This window comes from Anopheles gambiae, chromosome 3 (assembly GCF_943734735.2).
Source record: "Anopheles gambiae chromosome 3, idAnoGambNW_F1_1, whole genome shotgun sequence".
Taxonomy (NCBI): Eukaryota; Metazoa; Arthropoda; class Insecta; order Diptera; family Culicidae; genus Anopheles; species Anopheles gambiae.
Window position 1 is genome coordinate 84,007,375 of NC_064602.1, and position 23,535 is coordinate 84,030,909.

Here is a 23,535-nt window from a genome sequence, read left to right on the forward strand (position 1 = left end):
AGGAAACGAACCAAAATGGCAATGTATTACACGTTTAATTAAAAAAACACACTTCTCCACACCACAAACCACTTACCTTGACGTGAAAGCTGAAGAACGGGATCTTTTCGTGGTCCAGGAACATGATCGTCTTGATCGCGCCGGTGCTCGAGTCGATGTGGAAGTACCTGCGCGGCAGCATATCCAGGATGTCGTAGTGGAGCAGCGCATTCAGGCCGGAATCATCGTCCCGCGCCCGGATCACGAGTGGCAGCGAAGCGTTCACGAGATGATTATGATTGCCCGTTATCGCACTGCCGCTCACGTTCGGCGCCAGTGCTTCCGACAGCGTCAACACGAGCGACCCGATCGGGGCCGCCTCCGATACCTCGCCCCAGTACACCTGCTGCTCGAAGTACGGCACGTTGTCGTTGCGGTCCAGCACGTTAATAGTGACCGAGCAGGTGGCCGACGCCGACGCCATGTTCGTTGCGCGCACCGTCAAATTGTAGAACTTGTTGTGCTCGTAGTCAAGCTGGTCCTTCGTCGTGATCACGCCCGTCGACGGGTTGATGAAGAACATGTCGCCCACGTTGCCGCCGATGATCTGGAACAGCAGCGACGAGGTGCTGCGTGCCTCCAGATGTATGACGAACGTGCCGATCGGTTGGTTTTCGTAGATTTCCGCCGCCGGATCGTCCGAGATGAAGCGGGGCGGTGCGTTGTCCGCCATGCCGATCATGATGTGCACCGGGATCTGGGAGGAAAGCGGCGGCTTCCCACCATCGGTCGCCTTCACCTGCAGCATGTACTCGGACAGGGCGCTGATGTCGAGCTGCTTCGCCACACTGATCACGCCCATGCTCGGATCGATGCCGAACACGTTGCCAATGTTGCCGCTCACGATCGTGTACGCGATCTGCGCATTGTCGCCCACGTCCCGATCGATCGCGTACACCTGCACCACCTGCGTCCCGACCGCCGCCGTCTCGTACACCTTCCCCTGCACGATCTTCGTCGTGAACTCGGGCGCATGGTCGTTATGGTCGTGCACGGTAATGATGACGGTGGCGTAGTTGCGCTTCGCCGGCGTACCCTGATCCTTCACAATCACTATCAGCACGTGCTCGGCGAGCGTTTCCCGATCGAGCCGGTGCGCCATCACGATGCTCCCGGAGACGGAATCCACCCGGAACAGCTTCAGCGATACCGGATCCCTGGCCGCGTGCAAGCTATAGAACAGCTTCTTATCCTCGTCCTCGTCCGTTGCGTGCAGCTGCAGCACCTCCATGCCCTCCTCGATGTTCTCCGAAATGTCCACCCGGTACACCGACTCGGTGAACTCGGGCCGATGGTCGTTGATGTCGATCACCGACACGTACAGCTGCGTGTACACCATGTGCACCCCGTCCGAGATGCTGATCGTGATGTTGTACTCACGCTGCCGCTCCCAGTCCAGATACTTCGCCAGCAGCACGTTCCCATTGTCCCGCCCGATGTAGAACTCGTGCCGCTCGTCGCCGCCCACAATGTCGTACCAGACCTGCTCGCCGTCGGCGTCGGACGCTTGGATCAGCGTCACCAGATAGCCGGGCGCATCGCTCTCCGTCACCTCCACGTGCTGATCGCCCGTCTTCACCACCGGTGCGTTCTCCGACTCGAGCGGCACACCGACGACGGCCACGACGACGCGCGCCTGCTGGGAGCGCTTCGGCACGCCGTGGTCTTCCGCCCGCACCAGCAGATCGTACTCGGTGTCGATCTCGAACGTGCGGGCCGCGTAGATCACGCCCGTGTCCGGATCGATGCGGAACTTTTTCGCCTTCCCGCGGCCCGGCTTGATTGAGTACGTGACGCGACCGTTTTCGCCGATATCCTGATCCGTCGCCAGTACCTGCATGGGACCGAAAGATAATGAAAAGGCGCATTAGTGAGTGGGTTGAGAATGGTTAAAAGCTGTTTGGTGGGGCGAAAAATTAAAACACAAACGCATAAGCATTACATTAATAAAGACATTATTTACGCTAGCTCGTCTACTTTGGCTTTCTAAAAATAGCTACGTTAACTTGGTTCATTAACTTTTGAGTCACAGAATTGTGCCATTTCCCTTTGATGTTGCCATACCACTCTGCTCTGCAAACGATGGATTGTCTCGCCCCTTGTCTCGGCGCTTTTGCATGAAACCCGTCGAGTAGAAGCAAATTGCGCTTCCAAATTGATACATTCTCTTTCGTATCCTGTTTGTTTTTGCGCCAGTCAATTCGCATACAAGATGCCACACTTTGGAGCGGGGTTAGCCTGTCGCTGACACCATATCGGAAAGCGTATTCCATTCGCAAACAAATAGCAAACATTTCAGCGTAATAGAATTTATCCCACACTCGCACTACTCGCCGGGTCGCTTGCTCAACTCGAGTCAATTTCTCCCGCCCCTTTTGCATTCTGCCACCTCCATATGCTCGCGGTAGGAGCGAACAACGACGAAACAATATATCGTCCCCGTGCGAAGATTTAACACCCAGTGGGTGCATGTTTGTGCATAGGAAAAGAGGGATTTTTTGTGTCGCCGTTGTCTGGCTCGGTCTGTACACTCTTACTCTACACTGTTTTGTGGGTACATATTCATATGCATGGATCCGATCCGTTGACGACATACGAAGGGGAAAGCGGGGCAATATGGACAGCTGAAGCAGTTTAATGAATATTCTTTTCAATTTCCCACAAACAATGATTATTGTTACATTGATTACATGATCTCCACTAATATATGGATTAAAATAGCAACATTACCTGAACACTGGGGAAATATGGGCCACTGCAATAGCGCTTGGGTAATGGTCAAAACTTTGGCGAACGTTTTCTGAAATGTGGACCAGCCCGATTCCGATTTCGTGTTCGTAATCAATTCCGGAGCTGATTTCTATTTCGGATTCTTTTCTGGAGTCGACTCAGGGGCCGATTTCGGAGTCGGTTCCGGAATCGATTCCGCGATTGAAATCGGCTCCAGAATCTGAGTCGGCTCCGGATTCGGATTCGACCGGGAAATTGCAGTTTGCCCCGGTTACGGAATCAGGATTAACTCCAGAAATGGAATTAGCTCCGGAATTAGAATTAATTCTTTAATTGAAACAAGAAGTTTCATAAGCTATACCAGTCGGGAAATCTCCATGAGCATGAATCGTTTACAAGTAATTTTGATTCTTTGCGGCTATCAATACGTAGCATCATTGGTCCCAAACGCATTTTCTTATGGAGATCCCGAAACCGACTCCGTTTGATTCCGGAACCGATTCCTATTACCTATTCCGGAAACCAATTCCACTTCCGGAGCCAATTCCGATTCCAGAGCCGATTTCGATTCCGGAGCCGATTCTGGTACAAATTCTGGGTCCAATTCCGGAGCCGATTCCAATTCCGGAGCCTATTCCGTTTCCAGAGCCGATTTCGATTCCGGAGCCGATTCTGGTACAAATTCTGGGTCCAATTCCGGAGCCGATTCCAATTCCGGAGCCTATTCCGATTCCAGAGCCGATTTCGATTCCGGAGCCGATTCTAGTACAAATTCTGGGTCCAATTCCGGAGCCGATTCCAATTCCGGAATCGATTCCGGAAACGTTCGAAGTGTTCACGAGAAGTAGAAACACGAGAAGTGTTAAAAAAATGAATAAATTTTGAGCCTTGGAATTTAAGCTTACTGTAACATAATGCTTAGCTAAAGGGTGCTCATTTTGCCCCGATTACCCATATACTACCCGGATGGAGTGTGGATAACGAACCAGCCCCGGCTAGTCATTCGTCATCATCGTCGTTACCGGGGCACGATACACTCATATCCCGGGGAGTTGTGTGGAGAGCATCCTGACATTCGACGCCTTTTCTCCAGGATTGAGTTGACTTTGCTTCTATCATCTTCTTCCCTTGTCCACCCTTGCCCACGTTCCGCTGCGGAGTAAACCAGTAATATGCTATTTGCGCGTGTTTATATCGTACTTCCCTTTCCGAAGGGTACAGAACATCTTTCAAAACTGACTACAAGTGTCGCAGCACAGAGGAACAGATGGAAAGAGAAAAAAAAGACGGAAAACTTCCTCAACACGACCAACACGACACGGAGAGACAAGGCATTTTCCTTTTATAGCTTTTGTATGCGCTCCGCTCAAATACGTCCCTCCGCACGTTCCCCTGCTAGAACGCGGTCGTTTCGGGCGTAACATATTCTTCCGGCACTCTCGCGCGTTTGCCCGAGGTCCTGGAAGGGAGAGAACGTACTTAAGGGGGTTTCTTGCGTTTTTTTTACTTCCTGTTGGTTGGTGATTCTTCACAGCGCCCGGTGAACGTGTGCGAACCTTAAAGGCTTTTTCGGTGAAATGTCACCCTGCCCACGATTCCCGCGACACTTTGCGCCACATCATCGGACGAACATAAAATCATAAGTGACATCATTTCACTGGGTTGGGCTCGGGGTTGGTACGAGTGTGTAATGGAACACTCTGCACACGTCCCGAGGATCAGCGCACCGGGGTGTACTTTCCGCCGGGGGCGCCATGCATATTGTGCCACCGCCCGCACGTCCCGGGGTAAGCGGTGCGGATTCAAAAATGGTGGGAAATTGCATACTTCATTCTACACTCGTTTGCCAAACGGCTTGAGCCACACTGACGAACGGACGGAAGGGGGACTACTGGGACCTGGGGCTTTTCAATTCCGGCACTGTGAGCTTCGGGAATGGGATACTTTTCAAATATTGTCTTATTTATATGGTAAGCTTTTTATTTGCGACAATTGAATCCATCTACTTTGCCACCTTTGCAAGATGTGAGAATAAAAACCGCCCGAAGTCGACAGACTTTGAACGCCTGCTTCGCTATGCATTGAATTTTTCCACAGTCAATGCATTTTGAGCAGCCTCTGCACCTGGCGAGCGGTTTTGTATCGCGCAATTCCGATTTATTGTCCTCGTAAAGTTGTCGTATTCTACCTTGTTTTTCTTTCCAATTGGATTTTATACACAGAGAGAGAGAGAGCGCGAAAATAAAAACAACATTAGCGAAAATGGCAACTTGACCCACATTGCAGGACTTTATGCAGGGTGGAGAATGAGGAGTTCTTACTTAGGTATTAGAAACGGGTTTCCTTTTATCTGAGAATGTGGTAAACTCCAACCCTTTTCTTTTCGTTTTTTATGACTAATTTTATTCACTTAAATAAACTTTAAAGAATAATCCATTTGATGGAAAATGGATAATTCGATGAAAACATTCGCACTATCTGCTAGCTCGTTCATGGTCGTGGCGTTTGAATACCATCTTAAAGGTAGTGTGAATATTGGTATTCGATAACCAAACCTAGGCGAAAACTTTTACCATTTTTAATGCTGTAAATAAGGGTTAAGTCTTTTGGAATAGTTTTTTTCTGCTTCTTCTAGGAACCATGCCGCTTACCCTTATTAGACTCAGCATAGCGTTTCCATGTTTATTGCATTTGCGAAGGATTTACGCTTATGGTAATTTGGCCTTTTCTGGAAGGGTCACGCAGTGACAGTTAAAAAGAGTTTATTTACTACATAAAAGCACGACCTTTTCCGCGAACACATCAGTCCCGGAGTCAGGATGAGGCTGAATAAAGCTTTTCAATCTAAGCTTCTTTTCAAAAATGTGTTACACGCGGGAGGGGATAGGGATGAAAAGCAGTCCCGCTTCTTAAGATGAGCTCCGTATTTTCTTTACAAAGCTACCTCACATAGTCGAAAAATGCTTTAAAGACTTCTATATTCTATGCGCCCCCAAAAACACGGGAGCTCTTAGCTTAAAAGTCAACGAGATGCTCGCTCAAGGATGTATGATGCGTCCCACTACCACACTGTAGCAGTGCGTGTAGGGGGTGTGTCCGTAACAAAAAAAAAAAAAACATTAAGAAGAAAAAACCTTTCAACATTTCCTTGTACATCCTTCCATTTTAGTTCCTGCCCACCGAGCAGCAACTGCTGACCGCGTTTGGACAGCCGGCGGGAGCATGTCATTTTTCATGCATAATTTATTGGTCCTTTCCGTGCCAAATCCTCATTTTGATTGACACTGATGAAGGCGACACACGTAGTGGTAGGAAGAAAAAAACGAGGGAACCCAAATTTTCAAGCCGGACCCTTCGGTGAAGGCAAAAGGGAACGGCACACAACAGTATGGAGCATTGAATGGCATAAAAATGAAAAGTTAACTTAGGTTAGGTAAGGTTTATTCGATTTAGCTTTAGATGTGTCTTCTTCCGCTTTTATCGGTACAAAAACAGTCCATCCTAGGGATTAACATTTCTTTTCGGGATGCCTTTCGGTTATTGTGTTACTAGATTCAAACACCGGCTTTAGAGGCAAGATTGACGTGGGCCAAACTTATGCGCACCAAAACAAAAAAAAACGGCGCCACATTTGTCAGCGGTGAGCTCTAAAATGCTCCAGCAGTTGGGTAAATATTTAAGGATCAGGGACAAATGCTTAAAGTCCGATCGAGGATTTTGCGCAGTGTAAATTCGGTTGTGCTAAAGGTGGATTTAAACAGGACAGCTTTATTTTACAGAAATTTAAAGTCTATTTCAATAAACTCCATTTATATACAAACCTAACCTTGATTTGAGGCCTACATTACACGTCTTACATCATGAGTAACCCATTTAGAGCAGAACTTGTGCAGGTAATTACAGTGTGATAATAAAGGAAGCACATTTATAATGACTGAATGAACGACCATTAGTCGCTAGTCGCTGAATAGCACCCTAATTAAGGTCTTCAGCAGAACCCCAGGCACCAAGCACCCACTCAAATGCGCTGCTGCAAGTATGTGGAGCACACATGTGCTAAGGAAACGCGGAAGAGTAAAACCACGCAAAAACGCAAGCAGAAAATCCCGCATAAACAACGTAGACACAAATCCTATTCGCGTACTTTCTCGCTTCGCTGGATTTAAGACACGCAAGCAAAGAATCGACATAATTGAATTAATCAGCAGCCTTTTTGAGACACACTTCCACCGACACAGCGAGCAAAACCGACCGATGTCGAGAGCAAAGAATGAAATAATTATGCTTTTGAGCATAAACACACTCCCCGGTAAGGACGCAAGCTGGTAAGGACCCCGGTTCCCCGGTAAGGACGCAAGGTATATCGACGCAGGCATGTTCTATCCATACGCGCAACCGGTTCAGTGTGTGTGTGTGTGTGTTGCTGTCTTTATACATCGTTAGAGAGATTGAATAATGGAATAAATTGACTTATTGTCAGACGGAGACGCACAAACCCGCAGCTGTTTGTTTCAGCAGTCGCGGAAGATAAAGTGAATTAAATAGTTGTGCTTGAGTGTTGGTAGGAGTCGCTCGGTTGTACCTAATGCTGTCTAGAATGGTTTTCCACGAAGCATAGAACTGTTGAGATGAATAGGAAAATACGAGTTAACGCGAACGGCTGCCATGGAAAACGGAGGAAATTGCATTTGAGTTTACAAATTCCGCGAATCGAATTCAATTTTTGATGTAAATGTTTGAATCTCATTAAAGGGTAGCATTATGGTGGCAATGGGAAACGTTATCCAATCGTATGTTTCAATCGATGTGGCAAAACAATTTCCATTTTATGCAAAAACAAAGTGTTTTGTTGGCTTTAGAATTTGATTTATTTTTAGGGAAAACTTTTTTTGATTGAAATAAAAACCAAAAAAAAATCAACTACGATTATGTTAACTTCAACTAGTGTTATACTCTTCTTCTATTTGGCGTAACGTCCTACGACGCGGACATGCCGGCCTATACAGGCTTTCGAGACTTAATTCATAACCACGCAGCCAGATAGTCAATCCTTGCTACGGGAGGATGTGTTACACTCTATGAACTGCAATATGTAAATTTGTCAACATTTCTAAACCAAAGTGCCTGTGTAATTGGATGCAGTGAGGATTCAGATTCAATATCCAGGATACAACATGTTTTTTGATTCGGTTATTTGGTAAAAAAGACAGAAAAACAGGCACAAAATTACCTGTCGTCATGATGGTACTCGTATACATGATGGTACCCCATGGCTACCGAAACAACAGCGTGCCCCGTGCTTATTCACTATGTTGTTGTAACGATTAATTTCATCAGGTAAACACACAGCGCGTGGATTACACTGTACAATCCGCGCTCCAGGAAACGATGACTCACGCAAAAGGTTAAACGATCGCATTGACGCGGCCAAACAACACAATATTGTAAGCATAAACTAAAGCCAACAATGTCCCTCCGTTTGCAACACAAGGGCCTGTTTGCAACTACTATGAATGCGTATCATGTTACATGTTATTTACGCTGTCGCTGGAAGGATTGCACCCAAATCGGAACCAGACCGGGCAGCCAAACAATGACTGCCGAGCGTATTATAATGATGAAGGGTGAATTGGGCGCGCTAAGCTAGCTCCACAGCTCACCATCACCACCGACACCGACGTCTAAACCATACCGTCAGCAAAACAGTGACAGTGACTGACCGTTCCGTCGGACGCCACCGGGCGGGGGAGCGATGTCGAAAGGGCGCGGGGTCAAATCAGTCAACCGTAAATCTGTCATAGAAATAAATGTCAACGCAGCAACAATGCAGCACCCTCGGTTGGCGATAGAAGCGTTACGAATTGGCGCGCGTGTGTGTGTGTGGCGAGATGGCTGCGCAATGCCATCTGACCCTTGTGCTGGTGCTTTGCCTTTCCCCTGACGTCCGACCGATTGAATATAAATGTTTAATCGATGCAGATTTGACGCCCGTAATTTGAGTACGGCTGCGTTAATTGGAAGTGATTAAAGAGAGAGACATAGAGCGGTGTTGGATGCTTCAGTGGTGGTTTTGATTAGGGGCTGTGTAGTTGCTGTTGAATGTCTTTTGTTTTTGCTTTTCCAACTGGAAGCCATACTGACAGCCACGCTTATATGTCAAGCTGAGGGCTCGGTGTGATGACACTGCATCGCGTGACACATGTGATGTTTGTGTGTCCAATCAAAATGGCACACAAATAATAAAACACAATCTGCTTCATATTTCGGTGTGTCGGCCGAGCCAAAATGGTCGTGCTTGCATGCAGTGGTCGTCGAAGAAGATCGATCAGTGGTACGGAAGGGGAGCGCCGTCAATCATACAAAATGTAACGAACAGTCCCCCACAGACTGAACGTCACACAAATGAGGAAATTAATTTGCTTCGACCCCCGTTTGTTTGACAGGTGGGCCCCAGAGTGGGGAAGTAATTTCACACTACGCCAGAAACGTTTTGTATCATCGTCGAATGCGCGGTGCACTTGATTTGCTGGATTAATTTCACAAACAATGGCTTTGTCGCGCTTATGCAATATTGCTGCACTCGGATGAGGTTAGAATTAATGGGAAAATGTAACGATTTTCTCTCCCTTCCCGAGAACCATGTACCAAGTCATTTACTCAAGTATTCCAAGCAGGAAGACCTACGAGTTGGACCGTAACATTCGATCGTTGTACGATATACCTTGCCACAGAAAAACCCACAAGAATCCACACAAAATCCGCTAAACCACAAGTCGGTTTGTAATCGGTATTTTAGGTAAGGATTCCAAACGCATTTTCCGAACCGCACACCACATCGATTGTCAGTATGTTTCCAATGTCCGTTCGGGACGTTTTCATAGCAAGCAAGTAAGGGGCAAGTAACAGAATGAAAAACCTCCCTTCAAATGCAGTGCGCACTACTACGAAAAACCAATCAAGCACGACCGATGGAAAGTCATCAGTGTGTGCGGAAGAACTAGGGCGCACAGAAATGTCCAAGCATTGAGCGGTGTACATTGCAAAGGACACCTGCCCAACAATTTCTTAAGTCGCCCCAGTGTCTCTCTCTACGGTGCGTGTGTGTGTGAGTGTGTGTGGTTTGTGATACGATATACATGCACTTTACCGACCGTAACCGGATCCTTGAGTTGCTCATGTCTTCTTGTGGTCGTGTGGACGTCGTTACCGTTCCGCTGGAAGTCGTGCGTTACCGTGCGTACCACCCTAAAAACCTCTCTACCATCGCAACCTCGTTGCAAAGGGTCCTCATGGAAGGAGACATCACACACACACACACACACACACACACACGATAATAACGTTCCGGACGGGGGATGCGGGAAATAGTTTGCAAGAAAAGCTAAGCTGACACTGATGGGATATAAAATTTGTGGTTGATCATCGCTTTTTGCTGCGATGGAAGCCAAATCGGTTCCAGTTTGCGTATGCTGTTCGAAGCTGTGGTGACGAAGCACTGGCAACGCAAGTTTGCCGGCAGGCAGGCCACCTTTGCCGTTTGCCTTTTTTCGATATCAAAACCAAGCAAGCAGGGACAAACATGAGTCACATATCTTGAGGTAATTCTATGGTCGGAAGAAGCTTATCATGAAGTACAACTGACTCTTCTTAGCAAATTTCATGCTACGATTACTTCCCTCATTGGAGAGGGAAGAGAACATTCACTGACAGAAGAAGGAAATAAGATACAACACAAAAAAAGGACATCACAATCTCCGTTTGCCGCCTGTTGGATGCAGGCAGTTTTGAGAAATAATTTAGTCTTCTTATGAGCGGCATCGTTTAATCGAATCAGGTCGCAAATGCGGTAGCTCAAAAAGTTTTTGGCCAGCATTCGCAACCGATGGCTGCAATACTTCCGAGGTTAGTACAAGAGCTGCGCGGCACATTGTGCCCGATGATATCGTTCATTAGTTGCTCGTCCGGGGCACTTCGGCAGTGGCACCCCAAGTGCACCCCAAAAACTTCTGAACCGCACTATCGCGTGGCGGCGGCGAAAGTTTATGGCAATTATTGGCACGAGCGCACGTACGTGTCTTCATAAATGCTGAGAACAGCAGATATGGGAACGTCTCTTTTTCCACAATTTCACACCATAATGTTGTGTCAGCAGTTTGGTCCTTGTTGGTAAACAACATTTACGACAGCGTGGTGCTTTTCTGTGGACTTTTCTGCACGGTAACCTGATATATTTATAAGCACGATATAATAAACAGGTGTAACGAGGTTCTTCATTGCAAGGGGATTGCTGATGGGGCGTCGTAATAACTAATCATTGCTCCATCTCCCCATGAAAGTGTGATAAAAATATACGAAATGGTTTAATTTATTTCGAAGATCGGTTCATCTCTTATTCTCGATGCATGTCGATTCGATTGGATGAGAAGCTTGGAAGATACTTCCGGTGAAAAACATCTAATTAATTCATTCATAAATGGAAGAGTATCGCATAAACAAATAAATAAGCAACGATAGTAAAAAATACACATATAGATTATACGAGTATAGATTTGTTACCAATAAAGCAAACGTGAAACAAACAGCATTTGTATTGAAATATTTACCTAAAAAAGTAAAAGAAGTGCAATAACAAACAGCTCAACAAGCAAATTGCATACTTTTAGGTCTATTTTAATAAAATGCACACGAGATTGTGCAAAATTTGCCATAAAAATTTGCCATAAAAAGATGTTTTCGATTGAACATTAAAGGACGGTAGAAGCGAACAAGCCAATAAAAAGGAATCTCTACAATAAGCTCAACAATGCGAAGTATATTGCTCTATAAGCTTTACCCTCTACATGAAGCATTTGTAAAATGAAAATATTAAGAATTAGAGTTTGTAATTAATCTAACTGTTTAAATAGCTTTAATAAATATATAAATAAATGATTACAATAAATAAAACCCTAATAAACCCCCCCTCATTAAAACCCAATAATAGGTAGAAAATGCATACAACTAAAGCGACACTATACACGACCAAACTAAACCAGCAAACAATTAAAGACGCCGAGAAATGAGAGAGACAAAGAGAAGAGAAACAATGTTCGCCATCATTACCCGAAAGATGACTTGCAGATCGTTGAAGTTTTTCTCCGGAAACGATTCCCACGTGGCCGCATCGTCCAGCCCGACGTCCGGATCGGACAGCATCGGTTCGGTCAGTTCCAGCTCCGGCGGTTCGTAGCCACTGCTAGCGTAATCGTTCTGCGTGTGTGTAAGTGAGGCGAAAGCGCGCGTGCGGTACCGTGATATGCGTATGACGAAAATTGCAGCCCCGATTTTGTGCAATTTCGTTACGAGTGATGTCGTTTTGAGTTGTGTAGGATATATTATTGAATAAGCGCCATATGATTCACCATCGTGAAACAGGAATACGGTTTCGAAGCGAAGAGAAATGCAGAAATTTTGTGGTTTGGTGTGTGGTGTCGATGTGTTGGCATCGATACAAACACACACACAGAGAGTGTTGTAGCAGCCGCGTGGCAGATGTTGATGTTGTTGTACCGGAGGTGGTGGTGGTTTTGTGTCACAAATATCACGTGTGTAGAAGGGGGAAAAAAGATCATAATACAGATAGATAGTGTGTTAAGAGATTTGTGTAATTCAAGTTTCATTTGAAAGAAACAACATATTGCTAAACAGTAATTTCCCAGCAAGACAGTGAATCATCGTGCAGTGAGAACCGAGCAAGTGGTACATTGAATGATTTAAACATGATTGTACTATGCATTAGAGATGTTGTAATTAAAATTAAAACGATGCACAATAAGACAAGATAATGTATAAGATGTGTGGGAGCAAAAGTAATGAAACAGTGATGAATGTTATGGTCATGAATAAAATGAATAATTGGAAACTTCTGAAAATGCCTTACAAATATATAGATTCAGAATGGTCCATAGCAGGAGCGCCTAAAAGCATGCAATGTTTTTATTCAAATGTGAATCCCCACAATGATGTTTTAAATTCTGTATTGGTTTTGCGAACCAATTGAAAAAAAACCGATCCAAACCAATCAAAACTAAATAGTCACGCTTGGCAAGAATTGTCATATTTTGCACAGAATAATTCACATACGGTAAACACTTGCACTCTTGTCTACACATAATTGGTATAACATATCATACGAGCAAATATCGACATTGATCGCTTCAGCCTAACATCACTTTCCTGTATCGCTTATGTACGAACTGGCGAAGATAAACATCGATCTCTCACACCAGACTCAATTGTAAAGTGATTAAAGTGCATTATATCGAAACAAAGATACTCTCTCTCTCTATCTCTCTCTCTCTATCTATCTCTCTATATCTATCTCTCTCTGGTTTCAATCCTCTTCAGCGTACCCAGGTCCGGACGGTACCAGTAATTAATTTTCCTCGGAACTACCATCGGCAGCACCAAATTACTGCCACGCACACCTGACGTGCACTCGGTGGTGTGCACTTGAACGCAGAAAAGGCTATCATTAAAACCCATTTTCCCGCCGAGCTGTCAGAGAAGCTCCATCGTTGTTCGACGGGCGGGATGTGAGAGGTAAAATGACCGAAGAACCACCGCATAGCAGCACCATGGTCGGCCACTTCACCATCATCATCATCATCATCAGCATCCCTATTATGCACAGATCGTAATCATCGTCAAAAAGCAATCGTGATTCGATGCGACCGGACGACAAGGATGCAGACACACACACACAGCTCGAGATAAATGGGCAGGCTGTCAGCAGTGTCATTGTAACCGTGATTATCACCTTCATTGTCATTGGATTGACATCGCATTCCACCGCACCGCCGGGTGAAGAATATGGATAGCAAGATAGCACCGACAACAGCATCTATAACACCATAACAACAACAAAAAATCGAACTCAAACGGAACCGTACAGATGCAAACCGGCCATCCTGTTACTAGCCTTCCAACGGCATTATCAACATGGTGGAATGCTCGTGAAGGCGGGCAAGAAAAATGAGAATCGATAGTCTTTCTAGCGGTCGTGTCCTTCGGGCGCAGTGCATACAGCAAGCGTCGCACACGGCCAGACAGGTTGACTTCGTCGGAAATGGAAATGACAGTCGTTGTTCAGCCATTCGCTGCTCATTGAGCTGACGTAGTTAAGCCAAACGAACTGGCGATGCCAAGGCAACCTTCATTGTGTGCGAGCTGATAGTTTCGCTTTCTTTAGAAAGTTCTTTAGAATGTACGTGGATGTGGGAAATGTCATAGAGGGAGAGAGCAAAGTACGGGAAAAGGATTAATTTTATGTCAGTTCCAATGCTTTGCTGATAGTTTTGCAGGCGCATTGATTTACTTGCTCGATCTGAACCATCTGAATAACTGGTAGGTGTAATAAGAAATGCATACATTCAGGAGGTTATGTAGTGCATTGTACACATTGTTCATTAATGAGAAGCGCCTAAAAGTATACTAAATGTCTCTTTTACCTTTTTTTTAGTTTAGCGAATTTAGTTTTGAGTTTTACCTTGAATTTAAGGAAAAAAACCCTTGTTTGTCTTTATAATGGATGATGATATATACAATTCTAGCATTTATGAATTATGTTGGAACCGAATTTTATTAAATTGGGTTTTAAAAATCCTTTAAAAAAAGAAACAACAAATTGCAGACATTCAGGCGCATCAAAGATTTATGATGAAAGGATGAATAAAAGCAATCAGCATGTATCGCATGTAATATGTTGATACTATCGAAACATACATTGTGATTTACTTCAGCCAAAAGTGCTTTGTGTAGTAATCAATCGTAATCTCTAGCGCCAAGGTAATTGCACGCAATTAGGTAATTAGTAAAGATAAATCGAAAAACAAAACCAATGTTCCTGGAAGTCATCTAATATCTCATGCTTCTTGACAATGGATTTGATTGACTATCAGGAGCAACACTACAATCATGTCTGGTACCTCACTTCCCCGAAGTAGTTCTGGTAGCTTTCGCATGTAACTGACATTATGTGTGTAAATCAATATCACCAACCCATCACACTATCCCTCCAGACAGCTGCAGTGAATTAAACGTGATTCCGGGAAAGGTTAAACAGAAATTGGCGTTTTGCTTGCGGTGAGTAAATTTAGAATTTTCTAACGCATAATTGATGTCTGCTGTAACGTGCTGCGGACCATCTATCCACCAAAGCGAAATTCCTAGCTTGAATAGCATAAACGATCAGTAGCTTTGATCTTTGATCTAAGGGAGAGAAAAATCCTCTCCACCAACACAAAACCATGCTTCATTAGCCCACGTTAAGTCACTATACATGCCGGCTTGTAAAAACATGCTGTCAAATGACGTGTACACCGCCAGCTTCACAACGCACACCCTGTACCACACAGAGTGATCTCCATGACCGCTGGATGAGGCGTGCATGTATGCCGTCATTCCTACGCAGTTTGCGGGCAGGTAAGTCGCATACATTATGCAAAACTGGCCTTCACTTCGACGCTCTCCCAGCAGCATTGTTACCTTTCATCCCGTATGCGTTTAGTTTGGGCCCATTCCCATCGTGACGGAAAATTCCGAAACCAAAGCAGACAGTCAAAATGAAAGCGGCAAACGGCTGGAAAAGAAAATATATTGCCCACGGGAATATTGTGGCAAACATCCGTACACATACACATCTATACGCACACATTAAGATATGTGGACGGGCTGGCTTTCGTGTAGGCATTTTGCATAATTTAGCAGCATTTTGTAATTAACGAGCGAAAGAGCGCACCAGAAAAATTGAAGTCGAGTCCTGGGCGAGCGTTCGTTTGCCAGCTAAATTGTGAGCAGGAGCACAATTATGTTTGGTTGATTTATTTTCATCATGCGTCAAATAACAAAGAGAAAATAATGAGAGAAAGCGAGAAAGAGAGAGAGAGAGAGAGAGAGAGAGAGAGAGAGAGGGAGAGAGAGCAAAACAATGTGTGCAAAGGCTGAAAGAGGAATATTTACACCGAAACGCAAACGGAAGCAAACTCTTTCGTTCGTATCGAAACGCCTTGCTTAGGAGGAGTTCCTTTTCTACGAAGGAGAAGCTCTCTAAAATAAACCAACCACCGGGCGGACAAGGGTTGCACACTGCTGGATTTATTTTAAGACGGGCTTGCGGGTGGTTTGCGTAATAAAAAGGAACCAAAACCCCCACCAACAACGGGAGGGTGCTGTTTGTGTTGTTTGTTTTAGTTTGTGATTAAATTGGAGGGCCCGAAGTGCTTCGGTAAGGAAGGCGGAAAATGTTTTGAGCAAACACTGCCATGATACTTGCTTTAAAGGAAACGCTTCAGCACCCAGCTGCAGTACTTTAATTACTTCCGTTTCAATGGGAAATGGAAACCAAGAACAAAAAAAAAAGGGACACATGAAAGGCCAGCTCATGAACGTACACTCCACTAGCAAATGTCAAGTGTGTCCTGGCAGGATGCGACGATCCGTAAAATGACTTCTCTTATCATAATTACTACTATCGCCCGCAACCACAACCAATATCCGGACGCATCAATCTTCGATTCGCCCACCGGCAGTGGAGACGCCTGGTGGCTCACTACAAAGACGAGAAAAAAAACGCACACACACACACACACACACAAAAGAGGACAAAAAAAAACATCGACCACAGCTGAAGCCCCAAAGCCGGCTCGTGTTTTGTTGGTTTGTCGGTGTGGAAAAGTTTTCCCTTTGCTGTGCTAATTGAAATTCAACTGCTGTAGCTCGGGACGGGGACGGAACGAAACGGTGCACGGCACCCCGCAAGTGCGAGCGAGAGGCACCCGCTTTATCATTCAATTAATCAAACCGAAAGAGTTTTATTCGTACGGCCCCCGTGTTTCGGATTCGGTCACTTCATCTTCTTCACACCGCCGCTGACGAGGCTGTTATCTGGGACAGTGGAAGAACTAAACTACGGCCCACGTTCCGCCCCATACCCCAAGTGGCAAATGAATAAAAATGTCACCATTGGGTGTGTGGCTGTGTGAGAGGAACTTGATGGAAAACGAGGAAGAGAGAAGCAAAAAAAACAGCAAACACACACACACAACCAACTCAAACGTTCGCCGAGTGGAGCAACATCAATAACATCAAACGATAAATCATTTGCGCGCGTGTAAGAGCTGATGTTTTATCCCTAGTGCTTCTTCTATTTTGCGCCCGGCTTGTTATACATCCGTTTTATTCAGCTCATTACTTAATGCGTACCCCTAAATGAGGATCGAGGCGCGCTTGTGGCGCTGTGTGCGCAGCGGCAGTGGAATTAATTACCCGTAGTTGATTGAATTATTCATCACGCAGGGGCATTCGGGGCAGGAATGTGTGCGTCGGCGGTACCCTCAAACTCGACGGTTTGTAGGCCTTCGACAGAGCATGGGTAGGGAAAGCACTTCCGTCCACTCCACTCGCAGCAATATTGATAATGGATCAGAATTTTAATTTGCGACTTTAAAAAAAAATAAACAAAATGAAAGGCTCTTAGGGATTTCAGCCGTATTGGATCGAGTAATATGATTTTTCAATTCCCTATCATGAGCTTATCATCTATTTTCCTCATATCTGCTCATCATTTTCAAATTTAAATTCAAAAATTATTTGCAATGTTGCTTGGACAAGCCTATTTCCAGAGGAAATTCATTATTACTCAAAAAAAAAAATCCACAATACGTGTTAGCGGTGAATTTTTGTACGAAAAAGATACAATTTAAGTGCCTTCCTAGTAATTTTAAATAAGCCAATTCTCAACCAATCACTTCATATTTAAAATCGATTGATCGCTGCAATTTATATTCTTGATATTGAGTCTTGATATTGATTTAATGCTTAACACAACATACACGAAAGCCAGCTAAACTTCAAATTAAAAACCCTACCAATGTGTCAAAGGTTTATCCAAACAATCGCTAACATTAAAATGTGTTAGTACCGCACACATACACATAATCGTATAAAGCATATCTCGTAATCGCAACGAATGATACAACTTTCCACCCGATCACGAACACCGTCGAGCACATTTTCCAAACGGGCAAAAGTGCATCACGAGCAAACAGCACCGCAACCACCACAGGGTACGGATTGGCTTCATGGTCTGTACAGCCACCGGGTCCATGATCAGATCAGTGCCAACGCTAGTGACCGCTCTAGAAACCGTAACGATGGTACTGGCTTGTCGCCCATTAGACCCGGATGTTATTATTTTCTGCTAAATGAGATTTTAATGAGTGGTGCAACCGGTGCCGGGCATGTTCTCCGCCCCGGTAGTCGTTTGCAAGCCGAGCGACGCCATGTCCAGCCGTACCGTTGACCTCGACCTCGACCAGCCACTAGCCCATGCCACACTGCCCCGAAATATTGAACCACAAACAGGAATGTTTGAACGTGATTGAAAAATAAAACAAAACCTAACACATAAACCCAAAGCAGCAGCAGCGGTGGTGCCGAATTGTTGGGGAAAATCTGAACACGATAGCACCGGTTCGTCTTTTACGGGTTATTTTCACATAATAACAACAAAAAACACGATTCTGGCGCTACCGTGCTCTGCCTAAAAACTTTTGAGTCCCTCCCCCCAAAAACGGAGGGTGCAAAAGTTCAACTGAAACCCAATACCAACCCCCGCGCCCGGTGGGAAGCCGTTGCCCCTTACATCCGGAGATTTTAGGCCAATTTTCAACTCTTTTCTCCTGTCCCTCCTATCTCTATACTCATACAGAAACGGGGCAGATTTTGGGTGGAAAATTTTCGGGCGTTGTCCGTCCGCTCGCGCGCGCTCGCGCTCTTGAAAAAGGATTAACGCTTTATGAAACTAATCCCAACATTCGCACGAAATGAAAGCAGCTTTGCAATCAAACTGCCTGATGTCGTCTAGAATCGGTGTATGTGTGTGTGCATGTGTCGACACATATATACACACACATTCACACGTAAAAACGAGAAAGGGACCCCCCCCACGTGGGTAGATTTTTATGATCCATCTCGGTTCGCTGCTTGCTGCTTTTATAGCCAAAAACCCTCCGCTGCGCCAAAATGTAGGCAAAGCGGTGTTTCGAAAACTCTGGCAAATCCTTTCGACCGGCCACGTGGCTAAATTATCACGTGGGAAAACTGTTTTAATCGCAACATTTGGTCTACTTTTAGGAGGGGACGGTGGTGGCCTAAATCCTACCAACTACGAGAAAGAGAGCATTATGAGCCTGTGTGGTGAGGGCTTTTCAGTTTGCAGCGTTGGTGTTAGCCAAAAGGAGTGTACAAAAAAAAAATGTATGGTAACGAAATATTATGCCGCCCTCTCACTGGGATGGATGGGCTGGAGTGGGCTTAATAATACCCCCCCAGGCCTAGCAGCACCTTGCATGCACGTGCACGTGGCACAAGAAAGCTGCTGGTTGCCTGGACCGCTTTCGATACAGTATGACAGGAACGATTCAAACGGGCGCTCACACACCCGCACCCGTTGTCAGCGTGTCAGGAATGATTAATAGATCCGGGGTCGGCCCGATTACGCGACAACTAGGACATGCAGAGCATACGATGGGAGTTTGGTAATGTGTATTTGGTTTGTGTTAAAATGGATACCTCGCTGCACAGGGTAGGGGAGTGAACAGTGCAGGGGAGCGCTTTATGCTTCCCACACAATGACTACGGATGTACGGTGGTGTATGCGTGTTGTGAGGTGAGTATGGTGGATGTATATAAAAATAAAATACACGAAACAAACCAAAAAAAAAAAACAACCAACACATAAAGGGGATGCACTTTCGGCGATAATTATTTGACAATCCGCTCACTCAAAATTAAACCTTCCGGCACCATCCTCCGGTCCGTTCATTATCGGTGCCGGCACAGTGCGGATTGCGAAATAACGATCGCCACAACGGACATACCGGAACATTCCAACAGGCGGCAAAGGAGGCAGTGGCGAACTTACCTGAAACAGTGGCTGATCGATTTTGGCGTTCGCCGGTATCTGCACTTTGTACATTTTCTGATCGAACTCGGGCGCGTGGTCGTTAACGTCCTCGACCTGCACGACGACGCGCGTCGTCGACGATAGCTGCGGCTCGCCGTTGTCCATCACCAGGACCTGTAATTAAAATGGCATAAAGGGAAAGGAGTGGGAAAAAAGAAGGTGAAAAGTTCAACATTAGTGCGACTTGGTCCACGATAGGGATCTCAGTGGAAAATAATCTGCACCGCTGCGGGAGGGCGGCATGCTCCGGGGTGCACACGGTGCCTGGCCTGCCTCACCGTTACGCATAACGGGGCCGCCGCACTGGGAGGCAAATTAATTTTCTACCAAATGATTAATGAGCAGCAAACGCGTAGCAGGAAGTGCGCGAAAGGCCTCGATACGTCGACGCGTCCCGAGATTGGGCGCTGCTGGGTGAGGCTTTTGTTGATTGGGATCGGAAAAACAGGGCGCACAACACACACACACACACACTATCGACACCCGCAGCGGCCTGTCCAGCTGCTTGACTGATGGTGGATTATTTGCAACAATGTGTGTGCGAGTCGATCGGTAACGCTGTCAAAACCCATCAACCACACGTTGGGGGACCATGGTTTTTTTGGGGCGGCATGGGGGTCATCCAACGTGCCGTGAGGTCATTAAAAACGCACTTTGAGCAGTAATCTGGTTTACTACCAAGCTGCGAACTAGTGGGAGCCATTTTTTTTTAATCAGGCGAAAATTGTGGGCAGAGGCTTGATTTGCTGTAGTTGTTGCTAATGATTTGCATTCTATGACGTAAATTGCAATAAATATAACTTTTCCTGGGTAATTTAATGATTTGATTTGTATAAAAGTATCTTCGCCACATGCTGCAGGTCAAATTGCATACATTTAGGAGTTTCTAAAATTCATAAACCTAACAAGGCGTCATCCTTTAATTACGTAACGCTACAATGGTAAACGATCGTTTCTCTAAATATGTAGTAAAGCTCAACGTTGTAATAAATCCTGCTCCAAATTACTTAATACTTGATTTTTTGATATATTAGAATAATTTAATTCAAAAAATAATTTCGAATATTTTTTGTTTAATTTAACAAATTTTTTCAGGGATTTTGACTATTTCAATAAGGATATAAATTTTTAAAACAATATTTGTGTATTTGATCTTACCTCAAGTATATGTTCAGGTTGATTTTCCCGATCCAGCTTTCGCGCAGTGGTTGTTATTAATCCTGCAAAATAAAACAAAGAAGCATTAGTTAAATCATCTAGAGAAAAGTTAAACCATCACAATCAGGGGGCAACAGTTAATCCCTCCACCCTAAAAGTCCCAAAGTCTACAGAGATACTTTAATAAACCCACCGCCCCACTGACGCAACGGAACGATTTAATCCTTTCTCTAAGGAGTGCTTTGAAAGCCAAAACCACCACAGAGCCACCACGGTGCCTCACAGTTGTTTGCAGTGGTGCCATGCCAAATCATCATTACGGGTTCACCTTTAATCTTAGCCACCCGAAGGGCAAATACATAATTCAACACACACACACCGATATGGTCCATCCATACTCGGCGGCAAACCAAAGTAGGTGGGAGCAAGTTTCATTTCCATCGACGTTTGAAATGCAATCCGGTTCGGAAAAGCGTTCCGAACCGTTTGAACGTTCGCTAGGGCGATTCGTTACGGCTGGTGTTTGTGTGTGCAATGTTGTGTGCTTTCCTTCTGAAGTACTTTCCTCGATGGACGTCAACGGACACAACCTTCTTCTATATGAGTGTATGTGTGTGTGTTTTAGTGTTTTTGCTGGTTTGATTCATCCATTCGATCAGGTGGGTGTACAATCGCTTTCGCCAGGGCTACTCCTTTTCAAGAGGGAATATGCGGCGAAGGCATACAAAAAAAAACTAAAAGCTTTCCCCCAGTCAGTGAGTATGGTTGTTTGTGGGAATGAATGTGTGTGTGCAAAGGTAGAGGCTAGAGAGGTTGTCTTCCACTTCAGATCCAGTTGCTGCTGCAACGAATTGACCAACCGTAACCGATCCAGCTCAACCCGTTCCCTTTACACGATGCGAAACGCTTCTTGACGGATATGCGCTCGGTTCGGTGGTTCTTGAAACGATCCACTGGAAGCGTGCCCGATGTTCGCCTGCCCCTGTGCAAAGCAAGCAAAAGCCACCGCCTCCCGCCAACAGGGTTGTCAATTACAGTTCGCATCTTCGCACGGTACGTGGCCACGGTGGGTAAAGGTAACGTCTTCATCGATTACGGCGCGTTTTCTGTGTCAATGGGCACTGCCAACCAGGATCCTCTACCCTCCTCATCCAGTGTGGGATAAAACCATCACAATCGGGCACGTCGTTAACAGGCCCGCCGGCGAAACACAGTCACCGGGCTTTTTCGTATCGATCCATATTTATGGCTCCAATCGATATTGTTCGCCCCGTGCCCGTGTTGACTTTTATGAGAAAATAATTGAATTTTAAAAGTGCATTTTCTGGCGGCTGCTAGCTTGGGGGAGGTTTGCTTGGCGGTTTCGAAGGTGCATCTTCGACGCCAAAAGCGTTGAGATTTATCCAATGTCTTTCCCGCTTCCTTCCCGATGACGGCAATTAAAATGTGCAGCTTGCTAGAGCGCTACAGACAAGTCCCTGCTTACCGCTGGTGCTGTTGATGGCGAAGTTGCCCTCCGGATTGCCGGAGATAATGCGATAGGAAATCTGCTGCAGTGGATCGATATCTCGATCTTCGGCCGCTAGCTGCAGGACCTTCACGTTCGGCGGGCTGCTTTCCGGCACCGAGGGATAGTACACGGCGTCCTCGGTGAGTGGCACGTTATCGTTTTCGTTCTGCACCTCGATGTAAACCTGCAAGAAGGGAGCAGTAGCGGGGGGAGAAATGGGTTAATAAAAGCGAGGTAAGTTGCAAATAGTTTGCTAACAACCAGATGTGGTTGGTGTTTGTAGCTCCTCACCATTAGGTTCGGAATTTGGTAAAGCTTACCTGTACGCAAGAGTGCAGCGGAACAACGGCTTGGTCCTGTGCGCAAACCGTCAGCCAGTAGTTCGGTTTCGTTTCCAGATCCAATGAGGCCAGTGTGCGTATCGTTCCTGAGAAAAAGAGTGAAGAAAATTTGATGATGAGATTACCACAAACTTTAGCGTTTCAAGAACATTTAATTGCTGCATAGGAAGTCGTCAATGGAGCGATTGATTGTATCGTTTAATAGCTATGTGTACCAAGCTCATTCTCTTTGCCTACTGAGGTCACTGCCGCGCATATAGGATGCAAAGTTATTGAAAATATGTCTATTATTATTAAACGTATTTTTACGCCTAAAGTTATGCAAAGTGCTGAATGATTTTTTTTCCTTATTATAACTTGCAGAATTTAACAGCTTGGTATGCCTTTACAAAATGATTCCCCTATGGTATTTTAATAGCTTGAATAGCAAACCAAGTCATCTATTGCAAGTATGCAAACACATTCCTGCTTGAATGTGTATGGTTCTTCACATTGTCATGTTTAAATAAGCGCCTATTGGTATGCAAAATGCGTTAATTAATCATCGAAATTACATATGGGACGTTAAACAATAACGTGTTCACATTCATCAGACATACGATCTTGCATACTTTCAATGATAAAAATACACTAAAACAACCACAATACACCGTAACGCTGATAAACTTTGGCGCTATAAATTTGAATCCTCTTAACAAAATGGTTAAAAAAACATTATAAATTTAAAATCTCTTAACAAAATGGTGAAGAAA

General features: G+C 45.2%; 1 protein-coding gene across 9 annotated transcripts in view; it reads right to left on the bottom strand.

Annotated features, from left to right (window-relative positions):
* The window catches only part of LOC1268642 (fat-like cadherin-related tumor suppressor homolog), a 264,268-nt gene that overhangs the window by 36,497 nt on the left and 204,236 nt on the right, over nucleotides 1-23,535 (bottom strand). For 7 of the 9 annotated variants that reach the window (XM_061661143.1, XM_061661141.1, XM_061661138.1 and 4 more), the window contains 6 exons: nucleotides 22,763-22,869; nucleotides 22,419-22,626; nucleotides 20,933-20,994; nucleotides 19,733-19,888; nucleotides 11,872-12,018; nucleotides 77-1,873 (listed from right to left, as the gene is read on the bottom strand). In XM_061661143.1, the coding sequence (XP_061517127.1) occupies nucleotides 77-1,873; nucleotides 11,872-12,018; nucleotides 19,733-19,888; nucleotides 20,933-20,994; nucleotides 22,419-22,626; nucleotides 22,763-22,869 (2,477 nt within the window). The remainder of the gene's footprint in view (nucleotides 1-76; nucleotides 1,874-11,871; nucleotides 12,019-19,732; nucleotides 19,889-20,932; nucleotides 20,995-22,418; nucleotides 22,627-22,762; nucleotides 22,870-23,535) is intronic. The other 2 variants (XM_061661147.1, XM_061661146.1) reach the window with 1 other exon arrangement.